Consider the following 22,532-nt stretch of genomic DNA (forward strand, 5'->3'; position numbering starts at 1 on the left):
CAAGCATAGCTTTTTACAAAAGAAAACAAAGTGGAGCCTTTCAAAACTACATTTCAGTTGGTAGTGTTATAAGGAAGAAATTGTTATTTTTAATTTTCTGTGTCCCCATTTCTGAATAATATCCTCAAGTCTTAGGCTTTTGTTTTTGAGGCAGCAAACGTTGATTAAGTGGTCTAATGTTGACCATACAAGCATTGGTTTTTTTATATTGTAATCAACTGGTCAATCTGTTTAATTTATCTGAAAATCGAAAAGATTTGATGCTACACAGATGTTAACTTTTACCTAAATGTATCTGATCACTTTCAATGTCAAATACAGTACAGACCAAAAGTTTGGACACACCTTCTCATTCAAAGAGTTTTCTTTATTTTCATGACTATGAAAATTGTAGAGTCGCACTTCAAGAAGTAGTCACCTTAAATGGTCTTCCAACAGTCTTGAAGGAGTTCCCAGAGATGCTTAGCACTTGTTGGCCCTTTTGCCTTCACTCTGCGGTCCAGCTCACCCCAAACCATCTCGATTGGGTTCAGGTCCGGTGACTGTGGAGGCCAGGTCATCTGGCGCAGCACCCCATCACTCTCCTTCTTGGTCAAATAGCCCTTACACAGCCTGGAGGTGTGTTTGGGGTCATTGTCCTGTTGAAAAATAAATGATGGTTCAACTAAACGCAAACCGGATGGAATAGCATGCCGCTGCAAGATGCTGTGGTAGCCATGCTGGTTCAGTATGCCTTCAATTTTGAATAAATCCCCAACAGTGTCACCAGCAAAGCAACCCCACACCATCACACCTCCTCCTCCATGCTTCACGGTGGGAACCAGGCATGTAGAGTCCATCCATTCACTCAGCGTCGCACAAAGACACGGTGGTTGGAACCAAAGATATCAAATTTGGACTAATCAGACCAAAGCACAGATTTCCACTGGTCTAATGTCCATTCCTTGTGTTCTTTAGCCAAACCAAGTCTCTTCTGCTTGTTGCCTTTCTTTAGCAGTGGTTTCCTAGCAGATATTCTACCATGAAGGCCTGATTCACACAGTCTCCTCTTAACAGTTGTTCTAGAGATGTGTCTGCTGCTAGAACTCCGTTTGCCATTGACCTGGTCTCTAATCTGAGCTGCTGTTAACCTGCGATTTCTGTGGCTGGTGACTCGGATGAACTTATCCTCCGCAGCAGAGGTGACTCTTGGTCTTCCTTTCCTGGGGCGGTCTGCATGTGAGCCAGTTTCTTTGTAGCGCTTGATGGTTTTTGTGACTGCACTTGGGGACACTTTCAAAGTTTTTTCCCAATTTTTAGGACTGACTGACCTTCATTACTTAAAGTAATGATGGCCACTCGTTTTCCTGTACTTAGCTGCTTTTTTCTTGCCATAATACAAATTCTAACAGTCTATTCAGTAGGACTATCAGCTGTGTATCCACCTGACTTCTGCACAACACAACTGATGGTCCCAACCCCATTTATAAGGCAAGAAATCACACTTATTAAACCTGACAGGGCACACCTGTTAAGTGAAAACCATTTCAGGTGACTACCTCTTGAAGTGTGACTCTTCTTTATTTTCATGACTATGAAAATTGTAAACTCTTTGAATGAGAAGGTGTCCAAACTTTTGGTCTGTACTGTATCTGTTGGAAAAAGTAACAAAAATCAAGTGACTGTTTCGAAATTGATTCGAAAATGGTAGGGAATATTGACTAATCATTGCTCAATTCAATAAGGATATCAAAATGTCAGTTGAATCGATGCATGTATTGCCAAGCATAAGGCCATTGTCGGATATATTTTACATTAATCTCCATGATGAACAAAGCTGCCAGGCACATGAAGTATGTGGACTCTGATCAGTGGGTGTAGTTCTCTCTATACTTATATCTGCTGCAGTGCTGAGCTGTGCTGCATGTGAATGACAACTCCATTCACCGTAGAGATGAAACAGGCTGTTAAACATGCACTGATATGTGTGAAAGTGACAGATGAAGAGCTGCGTCTATCTGCCATGGTGCTCATGCTCATAGCTACAATGTGGCTAAGGGTTTTGTACATAAACACATTTAGGGTGCTCTGAACTATCTGAAGGATAAAACGTGAAAAATAATTGACACAAATTATGGAAACTACAGAAACTTACTAAGACCAGTATAAAGGATACTGCCTCTTTTTAATATTGCATTCCTAAAAGCTATTTATACTTATGATTATCCAGTTTAGAACAAATTTGACAAAAAGAGGCCATGTATGGGCCATCCCAATGTGAAAGGGTAAAAGGTGTTCCTTCTGATTTCAAATGGCTTAAGTGAGGAAATTGTGAGGGGCAGTATTGGTTGAGGTTTAGTTTGTAGTAGTAGTACAGCCCTCATATGATTGATCATTGTGAATGCTGTTAAATGAGGTCTCCCAAGCCAGAGTTGGGTCAGCTGGCCAAACAAAATGTATTGTGTTGCATTAGCCTACCAATGCAACCCTTTCTATTTATATGGTGCATTTCACAGTACAGTATTGATCCTTAATAATATAGTCAAGTTTAGACAGTTATGAATATATTAGTTATGGATAATTTAGTTATTGCCTTTTTAATTTGCCTCCAAAATTTGCCTTTCGAAAAAAATGGAAAAGTAGGAGAGCATTAATAGGGACATCCAATGTTAGGGTGGACTAACTCCCACCTTTAGAACTTGAGGTTGTAGGGCAGATATATTGTCCCCATTTTTATAAAGGAATATTTGTACAAGTTAAGGAAAAATTTTTTTTTTTCACTTTTTTTGAGAAAAAAAAACATTCCCCTGATCTATGTACATTACAATGATTTTAACAAACCTTGTTGTAGATTCCTACCTTTTTTTTGTTCTGAAGAAATACCTGTGTATATGTCTGTATCCAAGTGGGAAAGTGAATCTAATGGGAGTTCTTTCATAATTATTAATCAGCTATTGCACCTGCAGGGCTCTAATAAGAAAAGCTGCTGGGCCTGCATCCCTTTTAGATGTGATTTCCTATTGAGAGTATCTTACCAAAAATGACATTTGTTGCATGGGATGCCTGAAATCTGACTTGTTTCTTAGGGCAGACTTTTGGGAAAATCAATGAGCCTATTACACAAGCAGGAAATATGACTTGTGTCGCAATTGTATACGCTGTATTTTTTTTTTATTTGCTATTTTTCCCCCATGAAAGTGGAGTTACCCTTTAAAGTATGCAGCAAAACATTACAGTATGACATGACGGTCTATGCTTGATGATATCCATTAGTAGTAATGTATATCACATAAACCGCGTTAAGACCTTAATAAAGTAATAGCCAAGGTTCCAGCACAGTAATATGCAATGGCAATATAATTTGGGCTGTAGCCTCCACAGCAAATATACCCTGCGTTGTGGTGGAAGACCTATAGGAGAGCTGGGGAGACATCCATGTGCCTGCTACATTGGGTTCGGGTGGGGCCAACGGTGAGCGGGTCTTGAGGAAGGGGAGCCGGAGTGTGCCGTGTGATGCCATGGTGCAAGGGAGCTAAGCGGAGTAGCTGGAGTCACGTGTACGGGTCTGCAGGATAGGAGTGGGACTGTCAGTGCTTTTTGGACTGAAGGGACCACCTGGTGTTCACTGTGACTCAGGAGGGGACGTGTCATGTTGGTGAGGTGACCTTATCTGTGCTGCTGTGCACTGCTGTCCCTGATCCTTCAGGGCTTGGTGCAAAAAACAAAGGTCTACTCTGACCCACTGGTCCCAAGGCCTTTCCCTCTGAGCTTGGAACCCTTTACTTCCATCATGGGGCCTTTTCACATATTCTGCAATGAGCCCCTTTCCTGCCATCTTAGAGCCCCCTAGAGTGGTGGAATGCTAGAGCCCAGTCACAAGTGCGACCTTGGTAGTTCCGCCACTGGGGGAGATACTCTGCAGTGTCATGGAATGGGTGGAATGCTCTGCAGTGTGTTGTGGGCTGGGTGGAATAACCTGCAGTGTGTCGTGGGATGGGTGGAATGCTCTGCAGTGTGTCGTGGGATGGGTGGAATGCTCTGCAGTGTGTAGTGGGATGGGTGGAATGCTCTGCAGTGTGTCGTGGGATGGGTGGAATGCTCTGCAGTGTGTCGTGGGATGGGTGGAATGCTCTGCAGTGTGTCGTGGGCTGGGTGGAATAACCTGCAGTGTGTCGTGGGATAGGCGAAATGCTCTGCAGTGTGTCATGGGGTGGGTGGAATACTCTGTAGTGTACATACACACACAATTTCACAAACAAAATATTTATATATATATATATATATATATATATATATATGTGTGTGTGTGTGTATGTATATGTGTGTGTGTGTGTATATATGTATATATAATATATATATATATACACCCTTTCAAATAATTAGCAGTACAGAACCTTCAATCACACAGCCGGATAGTGCACCGTAGTGGAAGGCAGAGACCACAGCATTCAGGAAGATCCCTCTCCCTCCTTTGCTTTCATTTTGCAGAGTATGTTCACTGTCTGATGGAGCTCCCAGTGCCGATGCACAATGGAGAGTTTGATCTGACAGCCTTTGTGAGCCGCATTGGCCCCCTAGGGCAGAGGGCATCATCGTTATTGCGATCCCTGTGACCCCTGTAGCTACGCTAGCAGTGAGAGTACATTTCGTGTGTGTGTGTGTGTGCACTTGACCAGTCTTATTTCTTGCCCTCCTGAGTCCTGTCCCTGAGCTACTTTCTATATTGAAATAAAAAAAGGAAATAGTTTTTTTGACTTAATATTTACCTTAAATCACATTGCAAATTGCATATTGTACTTTTTTGTAGCCTAAATATTGAAATGTGCACTTAAAGTGAATTTTTTACTTTTGGAAGTGTCAGTAAAAACTTGACTTTGCCAGTAAATTTTGGTGGGCTGGCAGCACTGATGTACTGTTAACTTAATACTGCTTTTATTTGCTTAGTTCTTTGATTTTCTTTTTCCTGTCTTAATACTGCTTTTATTTTTTATTTGCTTCGGCCTTTCCTTTTCTTTTTCCCGTCTGAATTTTTTTTTTCGGCAGCTGACAGCACATTTGACAGTGGTCAAGGGTCTACGGTGTACTCCGATTCACAGAGCAGTCAACAAAGTGTCATTTACTCTTCCCTGCCAGATGCTCTACCCTCAGCCATCCAACGAGTATACAGCCCACCTATGATTGAGGGCCAGGTTCTACCACAGAGTCCTCAGCATCAACTAGGGCAATACCAGCAGCCCGCAGCAGTAAGTGAGATCTGTTATTTTTTCGTTTTTAACCTCTGCTTTAGCATGTAAAATACAACAGTGTGTTTATAGCTGGTGGTCCTGCTACTTTTTAAAGCTTGGGGTGTATAGTATATAACCCTCTCTGTTACCTAATGAAGTGATTTAAGGCTATAGCTGCATTTAAACATATAGAAATTCTACTTTGAAGTGGATCTTTATGTTGAGTCGAAGAAACCATATTATTATTATTGACAATTTTTGATACTACAGTCAGTCTCTTTCGTTATCTCAGTCTTTCCCTACCTCAGACACAAGCACTGTGATTCCTCATGTGCAGAAAATATTGGGCAATATAAAAGTATTGTCTGTGTCCCCTTTAGAGAGCGTTTCTCTTTTTTTTCCTGTTGAGTCTACAGGACAGGAAGTGAATGGAAATCTCTCTGCCAAAAAACTGACAGCATTTTGAAACTTACCCCACTTTAAAGTTTAAAGTTTTGTCTTTAGGTCTACTTTAACACGAGTACATCGAAAAGGGTTTGCCTTGTGTCTTGCAAAGTAAACCAATACCGGTCAGCTGAAATTTCCTGGATTGCAAATGCATAGGTTTGAAGTGAAATTAAAATTCAGTTTAATGTTTTTGAGTAAAATGAAGAGTGGTGTGTTTAGTATCATTTCCCTTCATTTGCTCATATAATAGTGATCCACTATTGGTATCATGCCGGGAGCTGCCAAATCTAGTCCTTTTCCTGGTTTCTCTACCTGTGAAAACAGAATTTCTGTAAACAAAAAATACTAAAGGACACAAAGGCCTAGTGCATTACCACATATGTGCAAGCAGTTACACACTGACCGAGAGAGACAATGATCTACCTAGAGCACTCAACAGCATCCTGGTAGTTCATTAAGAACTAAAAGCCGACCGCAGCAAAGTCTGTCGATGGTTGAGTTTCTCCAATTGACAGAACTCTGTGAATGTATGCGTGATCTGTGGGTGGAGCCCTGCACAGCCAAGTGTTTTTTTTTTTTTTTTTCAAATAATGACAGCAAGGTCAGGGAGAAGATCCCCGGCTTTTATGCTCACCAGAGGCAGAAGAGCACAGAGTGACTGCAGGAGTGGGAACATGTTACATGTTTCACCCTAAAAACAGATGGAACATGTAACATGTTCCCAAAGGTGAACTTCTCCTTTAATTACCGTTATACCTGATAATGCACTAGGCCTTTGCAACCTTTCATATTTTTTGTTCGTTAAAGATTTCCTGGTCTAAATAGTGACGCATTGGCCCTGTGTACCAGAATGTGCTAGAAGTGATGCTCTGAATGATCCACGAATCCTTTAGTGCTTTGCTGTCATTTGGAGATTTTTACAGGTTTTCTGTATTACAAGAAGTGGTAATGGTGGAAAGTTTAAAGCCAGTAATGTGTAGGATGCAAGATTTTCAGTATATTTTAATGAATTGAAAAGCCTTGCAAGGATTTCTAATAACATATCTTTGCATTAAAGCTATGTGGAATACCTCTTTAAGGGAATAGACATTTGTCAATAAAAAAATAATACATCTGAACTCAGGGGAAAATTGCCTTCTAAATTTACTAACAAGTATATAATTTTACATGTGGAATGAATTAGAAACTTTAAGCTGTTATGCTTTATTCTTTTTATCTAGTTTTCTGCTTTATTCTTTTTATCTAGTCTTCTGATTAAACTTGATCTTCATTTTTTTTGTTCCAAATTTAGCAAAATATTATTGTACCTTTTTGTTAGAGCGCTTTTTGGTTCACATGTTTTCTATTCAAGCACCAGGGACATCTTAATGAAAAGTTATTTTGCTAGCTCCTGCAGCAGTCAACAAAGATGTTTAGTACATCCTGCCATTGAAATAACCAGTGCTGGCAGAATTTATAAGGTCCCGTTGAAAGTACTGAAATATTCCATGTAAATACAAACACAATACTGAGGATTGTTTAGTTGCCAGGTATTGTATCTCACCTTATCACCAGTACCGAAAGGCTTCAGTCACCAAACCGTCTTTGTTACTATCTTTAGAAAAGTTCTGCCATTGACCAAAACTTTCTTTCGGTGATGGCTCATTCCCGCCCTTCCTACCGTCGACACAGTGCTTCCATGGTTGCCACAAGGTTGAAGACAACACTAATGGGCTCTATTTCTGCTGAGTGTCTACTGGAAAATAATGCTTCAAATGAGTTGGATACAAAACTAGATTTTTTGATACCAAAGAAGATTGCAGTACACAACTGTGATGCTTGTGTGGCTCAGATGCAGAAAAAAGAATATTCACAGAGGCCTTGCTCTTTTCTACATGCCATTTCCATGTCAAACAGAGGATCTAGTATGCATGATCTAGAAAAACATTCAAGCGTGTTGCCACCACCTCCACAAGGATGCAGGCAAAGTTTAGATTTGTCTGGGTTGCATGAGCTTTTGCAACTAATTATGAACCAGAAAACTTACTCAGGAGCTCCGACGATGTCCTTGCCTGGAAGTGGCATTCCCGAAACAATCAACTTGGAAGAACCAGATAACCATTTCAGACTATTAACCATTGATACAGATTGTGCCAATAGAAAGTTCTCTACAAGCTGTAAACCAATATCCCCTACTGAACAATGTGGAAATAGGAATTTAACAGGCTGCCTGGTGGTAGGTCAAATGACTGTATTTTTCATCTGTTTTGTGGATGGATGGAAAAATCCCTGACCTGCCTGTATCTACGTTTGCTCAATTTGTAGTGGCCCTTTGTTTTGTTTATGAAAATTGTTCCCTTCCCTGTGCTTCTCCAGCCCATAATGTCAAGCTTAAAACTCTAATTATCCTGAGAGCTCTGTGAAAATGGCCTTAAAGTGTATTACTTGTTTAAGTGGAAAAGGCGTAGGAGAGAAAATGATCATGCAGTAGCATCCTTTTGGTAGTGATGCTGAAACTGCATCTTATTAGACATGCAGAGCTGCAGAAAATCCCTGCCTCTCTCATTTCCCCTCTGCATGAAGCAATAACCTAACCAGTTTTGATTGAGAGCAGTAATTAAATAAGTTGCACGTTCAGCAAAAACAGACAACCAATAAATTAGGCATTGAAACGTGGTCTTTCAAACAGATTCCATTCTCCCGGACCTCTGTGCAGCCAATAATTTATTCCTGTGATTGAAGCCTTGTAGCAATTCCTTGCCCCTTTGGTAGAAGTAAGGGAAAGGTAGCTTTATATGCATTAAATCACTAAAGGTAACTTTGTTGCTCATTTCAAGTTCCTTAATTAGCCCATTTTAGTAAGCAGATCTTTTAATCACATTTGCCCATGTGCAGTCATCATCCAGCTCCAGCTATCTGTCCAAAAAGATATTCAATTATTCAAATCATATTCTGCTGAATATTTAGTATCCATCAGATGGGTTTGCCCTGTCTGCTCAAGCATGTTTTCTGTCCTGTGATCTATTTTTAAGCTGTTGATACAGAACACTTTCCAAGAGGCGGAAATTAACCTCGGCTCCTGCCGTTTTCTCAAGCTGAAGGTTTGTGTGCCAAGACATCCAGCCTCCCTAGTCTGCCAGGTTGATGGAATATGTGTAAAGAGACAAAGACTGATGAAAGTTGAAATACGCAGTTGTCTAGTATAAAGGACCTGTTAATGTGACCCAGCCTTGACACACTGCAGGTATCGGGAACGTAGAATAGGTTTTCCTATTCCTAGTAAAAGGAATCATTATTATTATTATGAAGATTACTTTGGACAAAACGGGAACAGTACATGTGAGCTAACAATAGGACATATTGTAATATATTCCAAAGAGCAGTGTAACAGGTGTAAAGTAACTCATGGCAACCTATAAAATTGGATTTTTTAGTACAGCAGTATGAGATAAGACCTCACTGAAAGCACAAGTAGAGTAATGTACCCATTATTGCTGCAGAGACCTGCTTAAGTCTTTCCCTGACTTGGCAGTTGTTTGAAAAGTGACACTCCTGCTTTGACAGGCCTAGGTGCCAAAAGTTATGTTGAGAACTGTCATATAGTTTGTATTTATGGGACTAAACAAGATTAACTGTAAGGTATCTATTTCTTAAGGACTTGTTGTCCTTTCAGTAAAAATACCCATAATGGATGCTTGACTCGCATACACTTTCAGGAAAATTGCAATCAGCCAGGTTTAAAAAAAAAATAAATTCCAGTTGGCACCAGAACATGTCTTTGTTCCCCTAATGCCACACCTACGTTGATTAGAAATATTTGGCCAAGTCAACCATTCGCGATAAGGGACGTGCCTGGAGATGATGTTGCCTGATAATGTTTGGTTTGTTTCCTTTTATGCTTACCCACCCCATGGTCTATGGACACATGAAGCCGTCCAAAAAAATGCATTTGGCCTGTGCATTCACAAGAAATTCTCCATAGTGAACAGTCTGAGGCAGTTTATTCCTCTTGGCAGAAATCAAAGGTGGTCCCTTGAGTTTTCTGTATTTGTAGGTGGTTGTCTGGATACCTGGCTCTGGTTAACTGCTGTCTTTTTGTGTTTTATACACCAAATCTTTTGCAATTGCATTGTAATTGTACAGATAGTACCGCTATTGATGTTTGTACCTTCAGTCTAGCTTTTCTAAACTCCTAGCGGTTGATCTGATCATATTCCTCTCCCAGTGGTTTTATTCAGGTTTTATTGGAAAATGAGTGCAGGTTTGCCATAAACATGAAGAACACATTTTAGCTAATGTATGGCCTCGTAATTTGAGCTAACCTAAGCTGGGCTTTTTACTATAGATTGTTTGATGGTATGGTACGGCATTACTCTTTCTGGCTCCCAGACTATAGCAAATATCACAAGGCAGAAAGCTAGAGGCATATCTCATCTGAAAGGAATATCCCTACTTCTGTATCAGGACACATTTTGGAATCACCAGATAATGCCCATCAGCAGCCTTTATTAACCAGTACTAAAGCACAATACCTTCAAATTGTAGCAACTCCTTGCTTCATTGTAAAACTGACCATCCATGGCAGATATCCCTCCAAGCTCTTACATTTTCTCTTAGTTTGTTATAGTATATGTGCTGTTACCACTACAAAATGGTATGGTATGTATAAAAAGCTTTAAGGCCCAGCTCACACAGAAATTGGCTTTTAAACTATTTTTTAAAGCGGTTGAAATCCTCTTCAGTTCAGTTCTAGATTGGGAGCACTAAATATAGATCTTGGGGAATGGTTTCCACTCCTCCTTTTACATAAAACATAAATGAAAAAACCTAAAGGGAGAGTGGGACCTCCTCATAATTGCTGTGAGCCATGTAGCCCATATGCAGAAACTTTTTAATCAGAGTGCAGCTGTGATTTTATTCTTCAGAAATTGAAATATTGATTTCATATGGACTGACTGTTTAACCTCTACTTTTAAAAATAGTTTGGCACATAGAACCCAAAGAGCTGGCTTTTCAAGTATTAGTATAAAGTTTTCACCATTGTTTCCTTTTCTGATTTCCAAAATCTGTTCTCCTATGCTTCAACCTTCTGTGTGTACCAAGTGTCTGGGAAATCTTTTAAATTAACAGGTAATGAATTCTTCTCAGTTGTTCCCAGGCAACACCCCATTAAAAGTAAGCATTAACTTCCCCCTGGATAAGAGTTTTCACAAGACTGGAACCATATCCCTGTGATCAGTATTTATTAGTTCTACCCATTATAGAAGAAACATCCATTTTGTTTTTAGGAGCTCCACAGGATGATTCTGCTCATGATTATGTTGGGATACCTGGGGAGCAGGTAAGTCTTATCCACCAATATCCTGCCTTCCCCAGTATTGAATGTAATAAATCCTCCCTTACATTTCTAAAGGTATGACTTGACACCTGATACTGTTTAATATATATCACTTACGGTGCTTGCTGGGTGTGCACCTTTCAGGTCAGCCGCCGGTGCCCTCTAGTTTGAGTAGAAGAGCACTGGTACAGGTGTAGGCTGTTGCAAGCAGCATGGGCACAAGGTGACCAGACTCACTGATCTGCGTTGCCTTGTTGCTCTGGGAGTACTGCAGAAAAAACTTTCTGCTTCTTTTTTTCTTAGCTAAAGGGGTTACTTTCTAATACCTACATGTATTTTTACTTCTGCTAAAGTAAAAATGGGACAAAGTCAAGCATGTAAAGTAAAGGGATTTTAAATTTAAAAAAATATAAATGCACATAATTTTGCAGGTAAAAAAAGTGTATTTATTTTTTAACACAGGAGCCTGCAAAGTATTGCACCCTGCAGTTAGTGGATGGTGGGTGCAATCAGCGCACTCCTAGTCCATTGAGATCTACAAGTCCTTCTGCCTTCAGGGCCCAGGGGGTGAGGGGGTGTGCTGCAAAACATGTTACATGTTACACACCAAATACTGATGTAACATGTATACCTGTTAAAAAGGTGAACTTATCCTTTAACTTCCAACAGCGCCAGAAGTTTAGCTTCAGGAAGAGGACAGGGCAAGCCTTTAGGGAAGATTCTACAGAATCCAGCAGCCTGCACACCGTGGGACTTACTTCATTACAGGTAAGTAATGTAACTAAAGCTGTAAATATTTTTTTTCTTTTTACAGCTAGATAGGACTATATAAAGTCTCCAAAGGTTCTGTTTTAAATTTTTTTTTTTTTTTTCCTGGATGTGATTTGGAAACTGAGAATTTTCTTTTACAATACCTTTCCAACAGTCTATAGTCTATACAGCAGCTTTTATTATTTATATCACAGACCATGGAGGGAAGAATGGGTAGCCTTTTGAAAACTGTTTAACACGAGTTGCCATTCACTATTTCCGGGTGCTGCCTGGACAACTGAGATTTTTATTTATATATATATATATATATATATATATATATATATATATATATATATATATATATATATATATATATATATAATATATACATATACATTTTTTTTTTTTTTTTATTACATGAAATTTACATGCAAGTTTTTTTGCTTTTCAGCATGGGGTTAGTGTTCTACCTGTTGTACACGCTGGACTCACTCAGCATCAATACCAAGACTTGAGCACCGCCTACTCTGTTGTGCAGCCAACCACAGTCTCATCTGCCCAGTTTGGGGCTGCTCCTCCTATATTATCCAGCCAGGTATGATGATAAAATTTGCATAGCTTAAATCCGTTACATCTTTCCTGTGAGCGTTTAATCAGATAGATAGATGGAAGACGCTAATACACAAATCATCATCTTTGCTGAGATTAAGAGGTTTGCAACCTTGTATACCAATTGACATCCTATGCACAGTACAATAAAATATCCCTTATCCCCTGATTATTTTAATATTTCAGATAAACAAAAATAAAGTTGGCACTTGCAATTATACTTTTTGTTACCACTAAACATGCTAAAATGATTTGCAAAAAATAAGAGAATAAAAATAAAATAAGTACACATTTAGAAAATAATGGTTAGCTTCTACTTTTAAATAAATAACACATATATATATATATATATATATATATATATATATATATATATATATATATATACACAATCGTGCTCATAAGTTTACATACCCTGGCAGAATTCATGATTTCTTGGCCATTTTTGAGAGAATATGAATAACACCAATACTTTTCTTTCACTCATAGCTAGTGTTTGGGTAAAGCCATTTATTATCAATCAACTGCGTTTTACTCTTATTAGATCATGACGACAACAGAAACTACCCAAATGACCCTGATCGAAAGTTTACATACCCCAGTTCTTAATACTGTGTATTGCCTCCTTTAACATCAATGACAGCTTGAAGTCTTTTTTGGTATTTGTGGATGAGGCTGTTTATCTACTCAGATAGTAAAGCTGCCCATTCTTCCTGGCAAAAAGCCTCCAGTTCCTGTAAATTCTTGGGCTGTCTTGCATGAACTGCACGTTTGAGATCTCCCCAGAGTGGCTCAATGATATTGAGGTCAGGAGATTGAGATGGCCACTCCAGAACCACCTTCACTTTATTATGCTGTAGCCAATGACAGGTTGACTTGGCCTTGTGTTTAGTATCATCCTCATGTTGGAATGTCGAAGTATGTCCCATGCGCAGCTTTCGGGCTGATGAATGAAAACTTTCCTCCCGTATTTTTTGATAACATACTGCATTCATCTTGCCATCAATTCTGATTAAATTTACTATGCCTTTGTCATCCCTAAAACATCAGCAATCTACCTCCGTGTTTCACAGTAGGAATGGTGTTCCTTTCCTCATAGGCCTTGTTGACTTCTCTCCAAATGTAGCGTTTACGATTGTGGCCAAAAAGCTCAATTTTGGTCTTATCACTCCAAATGACTTTGTGCCAGAAGCTTTGAGGCTTGTCTCTGTGCTGTTTGGCGTATTGTAAGCGGGATACTTTGTGGCATTTGTGTAGTAATGGCTTTCCTCTGGCGACTCGACCATGCAGCCCACCTTTCTACAAGCGCCTCCTTATTGTGAGTCTTGAAACAGCCACACCACATGTTTTCAGAGTCCTGTATGTCACCTGAAGTTATTTGTGGGTTTTTCTTTGCATCCCGAACAATTTTCCTGGCAGAAATTTTAGTTGGTCTACCTGACCATGGTTTGGTTTCAACAGAACCCCTCATTTTCCACTTCTTGATTAAAGTTTGAACACTGCTGATTGACATCAATTCCTTGGATATCTTTTTCACCATGACTCAGAATCCAGAAACGTCAGTGCAGCACTGCATGAAAGATGCAAAGGTCTGTCAGGAGTCCAGAAACTCATTGAAACCAAGAAAGTGAGACCACACTCGAAGATGAAAATGAAATCAATGGTATCCTTTATTCCTCATGAACAAATTCATACAGACAGTGCATCAAAAGACATGCCAGGTTGACGCGTTTCACGATACAGAGGATCGCTTACTCATAACCATTGGTGTGGTTATGAGTAAGCGATCCTCTGCATCGTGAAACGCGTCAACCTGAATGAAGTTACAAGAATGGAGACAGATAGCTGTTGGCGATTTATTCTGGCTCTGAGTGGAGACACTTGCTCGAGTTCTGTGGTTCCAGTTCTCAGTCTCGCCAATCATAAGAATCTGACATATCTCTCGGAGGCCAAGAGGCTCACACTGCGTCAGACCAGATGAATCGTATTCTTGTCTCATTTTAACTATGTGGTCTGTTATCTGCCCAGCTCCAAGAATGTTAAGGCTGATGCCTTGTCTCATCCGTATTCTGGGTTGTCAAGGGAGGACTTTGTGCCGACACCGGTCATACCTTCATATCATATCCTGGCTGCCATCCTCACCAACTTCACCTCTCCTCCTCTTGGGGAACAGATCTTGGCTGCTCAACCTGATGCTCCCACAGAGAGACCTGCTGGCTAATATTTTGTACTTGAGGAGTTGTGCATCAGACTTCTGCGTACGTACCACAATTCCAAGACTTACCGGTCATCCTGGTAAGATATCCTGGGCCATTTCCCATCAGTTCTGGTTGCCATCTCTCCGCAATGATGTTGCTACATATGTGGCTGCTTGTTCGGTCTGTGTCCAGAACAAATCTCGGCACCTTCCCTTGGGCCTACTGCATCCTATTCCCAATGGGGAGCATCCCTGATCTCACCTGGCCTTGGATTTTATTGTGGAACTTCCCATTTTCTCCAGGTTACCCAGTTATCCTCATGGTTGTCGACTGGTTCTCAAAGATGTGCTAATGTGTTCCGCTTTAGAGGCTGCCTACCACTCAGGAGCTTGCCTCGATGTTTGCCAGGGAGGTCTTCTGTTTACACTAAGGAGATTGTCTCGGACCGTGGGAGCCAGTTTGCCTCTAGATTCTGGTGCGCCTTTTGCTCCCAGTTGGATATTCGACTCTCCTCCTCGTCCGACCATCCGCAGTCCAATGGTGCCGCTGAGCGTTCCAACCAAGCTCTGGAGCAATTTCTCTGCTACGAGATCTCTGACCAACAGGACAATTGGGTTGATCTGCTACCCTGGGCGGAGTTTGCCAGGAACTCTGCCATCAACTCATCTTCCGGAATGTCTCCATTCATGGCCAATTATGGGTTCCAACCCGCTATGTTACCCGAGTCTTTCTTGCTACAGGACATTCTGGCTGTGGAGGATCAGGTTCCTGCCCTCTGTTCCTCTTGGGTGCAGATTCAAGAGTCTTTACGGGTCTCTGCATAGTGTCAGAAGCTCCAGGAAGACCGGAGACGTTGATCTGCTCCTTCGTACCAGGTCGGGGAGAGGGCGTGGTTGTCGACCCGTTATCTCAACCTCAGGGTGCCCACTCCAAAATTGGCACCCCATTTTGTTGGGCCTTTTCGCATCCTCCATAAGGTGAACCCGGTGGCCTATGCCCTTGGTCTTCCCCCTGGCATGCGTATTTCCAGTGTCTATCACGTGTCACTTTTGAAGCCACTGGTTTGCAATCACTATACTTCCTCACCCTCGTCCCGTTCCTTTGGGCAATCATGAAGAGTATGAGGTTATCAGCATCTTGGATTCTCGTCTGCTCTGAGGTCAGGTTTTTGCTCTGTGGAGGAGGGGCCATTGCATCATCACTTGCCTGCCGTTTGGGTGTCCACAATGATGATACTGCACACCCAACTATATCAATCAGTCGATGGGTTTCAGTCATTGCATTTGTGCTCCAAGGTGCATCACTGCTAGCAGTCTTCTGTTCTCTGTGTGTGACCAGGCTTGGCTGATGACTCTTCTGGCTCTCGACCCCCCCCCCCCCCCCCCGCTTCAGCAGATGACCCGGCATCGGCAGACTACCCGCTCCTAGACTCTACCCAGGCTTGGATGACTACCTGCTTTTGGACTCGACTCTGGTTCGGATCACTACCCGCTTCTGGACTTGTCCCTGGCTTGTTCCTAATCTCACTCCTCCCTCTTGCTGTGCATTTTGTTGTTTGCTCCAATAAACTGCTTTATTTTACCTGCATCTCCTGGTGGTCTGGTTTCCTGGCACCCTGACACAGGGCCGCTGTGAGTAGCGGGGATTGCGTTCTAGGTAAATTAACCAATAATCTAAGCAATGTAATTGGAATCAGGTAAACTACTGCACCCAGCAAATAAGTTACCACCCAGATAGCAAGAATAAGTTGCCACACGTTTGTGGCAGTGTTGGAAGTGTAAGTCTTGTTAACTTGCTGCACATTTTTTCACTGGCAAATTGTACACTTGCATAGCACGTGAAGCACAAGTTCTAGTTTACACTTTCCCATTTGTAGCTAATTTGCATGACAAGTCTCTAGCAAGAGCAAAGTTGCAGTGGTGAGTCTACAGCAAGAGCTCTGCAAGTCAGTGACCCCCCTGTGGTGGGATGACTATTGCACAACATAACTGAACCAGAACTTGCAGCAGACGTGCAGCGTGTTTGCAAAGAAAGTTAATCTTGGGTCATGCAATGCGGACCTTTGCTGCAATTGTGCAGTAAACCTGTGAAGCCTGGCAAGCCTAGCAAAAGTTTAGCAAGTCATTTTTAAACTTGAAACTCAATTGCTTGCTATCTGGGCAAGGGTTCAAACCATTATAGGAATGATGCATACTTTAAATGATAAAAGATTAGTAATAGTGTGAAGCTATTATACAAACCTATAACATCAGCAAAGGAGCCCTACAAGAACCTTGGTAAATTTGTATATACATATCTGGGTATAAACAGTTATTTAGAAAAGATGCCTCTGGATGAAAGTAGCAACAAGGTCCAGCTGCATAGGTCCTTGGGGGATGGTAATAGGTGTGTGTTCAGGTTCTGATGAGTTAAATACTGGATCAGAGCTGGTCCAGAGATCCTCCAACTGACATTCGATCAGCCTTAGAAGCAGCTTCTTACCGACACCATCAGTAGTGTAAAACTGGAACTCAACGTCAGCCTATTTACTCTGCCCCACGGTACCTAGTTGTTTCTATTCTGCCATGCACCTGGACATCTAGCTATTCATGGGTTGTCAGCTGCGCAACCTGGCTCCATCCTATGCTGTTTACTGAGCCCTGAGCAAATAAGTAGAGAATCCCAGACCAGGAGGGACAACCGATAACTAAGGTAACAGGAGCTGCATTAAAATAAAGAGGTTTGCCTAATTATACTGCAAGCTTATCACTACACACCTATGTAATGCAGACCTAGCTATCTGGCACTGTGTTTTGAGAGATCAATAGAAACGAGACACTTTTGTTACCACACATCAGTTACATACAGACGCTACAACAGTTAAACTATTAGATCACAGGAACAAATAGTCTTTGCTTCTGGTCTGGATGGAATACAGCAGCAGCATCTTCTGCATGGAAGGTCTGGCTGTCCACTTCCTCGAAATCCCCCCTTTTTAAAAATATCAGTCTTGCAATCTGGGGTTTCTGACCCAGCTAGCAGGGAAAGAAGGTAAGTATCTGGGATACTTACCAAGCAACAGCTATTTACAAATACATACACTAGAGGGAAGCAGTTCACTACACATGAAACAAGCTTTTCTTGAGTGCAAGAATGGTATAATGTAATACTACTTTATATTCATTTGCATGTATATTCATTTGCATGTAAAGTCCAAACATTTTGTGATAGAGCAAAGAAGTGTTTAAACCCTCACTGGGTAATTTTCTGCTGTCTGACAAAGGGAAGAGCTGGTGTGATCGATCATATTCAAATCTTTATTCTCTGCTACCTGCTCAGGAAACATACACAAGGTTCAGAATTGTGGTAGAAGAGACGCAGTAGAAAAACAATAGGTTACGCTAGATAATGACAAAAGCAATAACTGTCTGCAAAGAAAACAATTTATGAAATAGACTAGCCATTATATTTAATCCATTACATTACAAAAGGTAACACTGGTTCGCTTTTAGAAATAATTTGTTTTGTAGAATTTTGCTTATTACATTTTTTTTTTGTCTTAGGTCTTTTCAATTGTTTTATTTTATAATTTTTTTTTTGTTTTGTTTTTGCTTAAATGACAGCAATCACTTCAACACCAATCTCTTCAACAACAAATCCCTGCTGGGCAGGCTGTCTGTCCTGTGCCACCTACCTCCCATACATTCCCGCAGTACCAGCCCCAGCTCACGCCGGCTCCACTGAAACCACTACAGATTCCGACAGTACCACTGCAGCAGCACCAGGTACCTGCATCACAGGTAAAGTCTCCCCATTTTATTACTTTTGTCATGCAACCTGCCAATTTAAAGTTTAAGAGTTTAAGTGGTTTTCCAAGATAAATAACAATGACCCTTGCTTCAGAACTTTCCATATAGTTGACTCTCATCCCTGCCCACCGGATCTTTTTTGAGGCTTCAAATTTTTTTGGCCATATTTTATGTAGAGAACAATGGATAATGCAATATTTAACTATCATTGGATTTATGTAAAAAATGACTGCGCTACTGTCAGAAGAGCTGCTTACACTACAATACAACGATATTGTCCAAAGCAAGAAAAAAAAGTGCAGCGCTATAAACATACACATGAAATTGCTTAAAATAATCTGACAAATGAAGTGCTACATATAAACATACAATATTTAGTATGTAACTAACTGTGCAAAACCAAATAAGGTGCAAAGTGGCAAACGTGCAAACAAGCAACCTCTATATAACACAATAAAGGAGCAAAAATTGTATATATATAAAAAAGTATAAAGTCCTTAACAATGTGAGTAATGTGTGTTCAAATAAGGGATAGAGTCCTTATCCAAAAGGGACATCCCCTGTTTAGAATGGAAGATTGCCAAAAAGGTGCGACCATCACCACAAGGGAGAGTCAGCAGCAATTACCAGAGTTAATGGACTTGAATGCCAGTGGCAAAGAGTCATTCCAGCAAGAGGTAATGGAACCATGATATGATAAGTGTGTATCAGCGCTGCTCTTCCTACTTGGGTATACCTAATACTAGGCTGCTGCTGATATAAGGCAATGGTAACCTTAAATAAATGAATAATGTAGGTATCAGCGCTTCTCTAGCTACCAAATACATATAAAGTGTCAAGTGTGTATCCTCAATCACCAATAAATATTCATAAACAATACATAATAAATGAGATAAAATATTTGAATATGAAATAATATAAATTGTCCTTGTATTGATCAAAAGGTCCTTGTGGTAATAAAGTGCCTGTGCTAATAAACAAATGTGCTGACAATCAAATAGGTAATAAATAGTTGTTGTGAATAAAGTGCTCATGCTTCAAATTAATTGTGCAGATCACTCCGTGCTCCCCTCTTTTGTCCCCACTCACCAAACAAATGGGGAGATAAAGCGTGTATTGCCTTTCAGCATATTGGGTCTTGTTTTGCCACTTTATCCTTAAGTGGAAGGTTCTCCCAGTGTGGACTCTCCGGTACCACAGTATATGCAATCAGAAAAGAGCCTCCATAGTGTAAAACCAAATGTTGATTAAATGAAACCTAATATATCCACTTATATGTAGACAATCGCAAACTGTTATCTGTCCGTGGGAGACACACACGGAAATGGTGTCGTTGCGTTCCACCAACCGTAAGTGACATGTGACGCTAAATTCCTGCTTGACGCGTTTTGCCCCTTCTCCAGGGCGTCATCTGAATGGAACCATGATGAGACAATCTCCCAGTGGTTGTCAACGTCTCCTTTGTCACATCAAACTTTCACTATACATATAGGAACTCGGATACCCATAGAAAACAAAAAAGTCTCCTCCTAGTGTAAAACCATCAAGAAAGACTTTATTTAAAAGTATAAAACTTACATTCTTTCTGCAGTTTACAGGCGATTCAAGTACAGGTAGTGTGATCACAGATCATATCCAACCAGCGCAATGTCATGGAGCAAACTTAGTACAAACTGACACGTTTTGTCCGCACAAACATCTGGTGGACAAAACGCATTGGGTTGTACCGGGTTTGCTCCATGACATTGCACCTGTTGAAAATGATCTGTGATCACACTACCTGTCCTTGAATCGCCTGTAAACTGCAGAGAGAATGTAAGTTTTTTTTTTCTACTTTTAAATTAAGACTTTCTTTGGTTTTACTTTATGAGGAGACTTTTTGTTTTCTATAGTTATCAGAGTTCCTATATGTATAGTGACGATTTGATGTGACAAAGACGTTGACAGCCATCTGGAGATTGTGTCATCATGGTTCCATTACCTCTTGCTTGAATGACTCTTTGCCGCTGGCATTAACTCTGGTAAGTGCTCCTGACTCTCCCTTGTAGTGATGGCCGCACCTTTTTGGCATTCTTCCATTCTGAACACAGGATGCCCCTTTTGGATATGGACTCTATCCCTTATTTGAACACGTATTACTCACATTGTTGAGGACTTTATACTTTTTTATACATATAATTTTTGCTCCTTTATTGTGTTTTTATAGAGGTTGCTTGTTTTCACATTTGCCATTGTGCACCTTATTTGGTTTTGCACAGTTAGTTACATACTAAATATTGTATGTTTTTATGTAGCACTTCATTTGTCAGATTATTTTAAGCAATTTCATGTGTATGTTTATAGCGCGCAGCACTTTTCCATTTATTTGTCGTTGAATCAGCATTGGATCACCAAAGGGGCATTTACATTATCGTTTCTGTAGACACAGAGCACTGTTATCATATGCAATTAAAGGAATACTCTGCCTACTGTGAGGAATTGTGACTGCACGAAAAAGCTTATTCAGTTTGCTGCAAAATCTGCTCCCTATTTATGGATCTCAGACTGTTTAAAGCTTGGTATGACCATCACACTAATGTGAGCGTTTTAAAAATATAATTCTAAAGTAATGAGTATTATATGTAGTTGCCCCCCTCATTTGCAGCTTTAACAGCCTCCACTCTTCCAGGAAGATTTTTCCACAAGACTTTTCAAACCATGTCTCTATGCACCTGGAATGATGTGCCCAAACTCAATAATTGGGATGTGTGTCCACAAACATATGGCCATATAATGTAATTAATCTTCATATGGAGAAATGTTGACATAGCCACCTAATGGCTATATCTAATATGTTGGATGGAAAATACGATATTTCATCTTTTGAATAATGCAGACTTTATGCAGGGTAACAAAAAAGTTAATTGATCACATACAACCATATGCTTGTACGGATAACTTGTTAGTTTACCTGTTCTTGGATAAAGTTGGATCAAGCAGAATAGTCTGCTGTGTATGAACACTTTATGGCTTATGATCTTAATACATGGCATGAATTTTAAACAGTGGGGCCTTTGTTATGGAGAGGTGTAAATGGAAAATTCAGAAACAAGTAGGTCCTGCTTCATTTTTCAAGGAGAACCAATTAATCTCTAATTTCTATACTTTCAGGTCTGCATTCCGCTCTGGGGGATGTAAGAAAAATTAAAAGTAGTTGAAAGAAATGTATACATTTTACAAGTAATCTGTAATTGTATTTAAAAAGTACTGTGCGTTTAGACATTTTTGCAGAGCTCCACCAATACGTTTTTTATTAATGCAACGCATTGCTTTACTTATGGAGGACCTTTATGGCAGTCATTAAGTTGGCCATGTCAGTCTTCTTTGTAAATTCTTATGAAACCTCTGTGATTTAATTTTCTAAGTACTGTGCATTCAGACATTTTGCAGAGAACCACAAATACATTTCTATTAATGCAATGCATTTCTTTGGTTATGGAGGGCATTATGGCAGTCATTGAGTTGGTCATATCAGTCTTTCTTGTAAATTCTTATGAAAAGTAGTTTGTTAGAGGTACTCACAAATAATGAAAAATATAAATCTAGTACCCTATTTTCTTTAGCCAGAAAATGCAGAGTGTTATATAGTATTTTGATTATATAGGGTCAGACCCTCCAAAGCGTAGAGAGTTGGGTAACCGTTAACAGATCGGGGTATACACCCATCTTTTTGGAAATTCCTAATGTAAACCTGAGGCTGGGTTATAGACATTCACACATTAACATGTTCTTAAATCGTATATGAACTGTTCAAGTCCTCACTGACTTTTGTAGCTGCAGGCACTGTAGAGCAATTGATCCTCTTAAGTCCACAGTAGAAGCACTGCTTAGTTCACCCTGCCCCCCACCCACCCCCCAACAGTGACTCAGTAGTCTTTCAACCTCCTAATCTCTAAAAAAAAAAAATGAAATGTGGAGCAGGGTGACTAGAGAACTTCAGTGATTCTGATGAGGACTTTGAGGATGAATTTCACCCAAGTGCCTGCAGCTACAGAGGTCAACAGGGGCTTGCTTTAAAGATTTCTGTATCTTCTTTTCCATGTCCACCAACCTGTCATGACCTTAACAAGGGAGGTCTCATTCTCCTTGCTGGACTCTCTATTTTACAATACTAAAGAATTAAGAATGCCAAAGAAAATTAGTGGCTGGTACTGGGAACTTTGGTGGAAGATCTTAC

General features: G+C 40.3%; 1 protein-coding gene across 2 annotated transcripts in view; it reads left to right on the forward strand.

Moving 5' to 3' along the window:
• WNK2 (WNK lysine deficient protein kinase 2) overlaps positions 1-22,532 on the forward strand; it is a 403,248-nt gene that overhangs the window by 295,668 nt on the left and 85,048 nt on the right. For both annotated transcript variants that reach the window (XM_082265480.1, XM_082265479.1), the window contains exons 9-11: positions 5,023-5,222; positions 12,173-12,316; positions 18,131-18,307. In XM_082265480.1, the coding sequence (XP_082121606.1) occupies positions 5,023-5,222; positions 12,173-12,316; positions 18,131-18,307 (521 nt within the window). The remainder of the gene's footprint in view (positions 1-5,022; positions 5,223-12,172; positions 12,317-18,130; positions 18,308-22,532) is intronic.

Source organism: Pelophylax lessonae (assembly GCF_965119305.1).
Source record: "Pelophylax lessonae genome assembly, chromosome: 8".
NCBI classification, from domain to species: domain Eukaryota; kingdom Metazoa; phylum Chordata; class Amphibia; order Anura; family Ranidae; genus Pelophylax; species Pelophylax lessonae.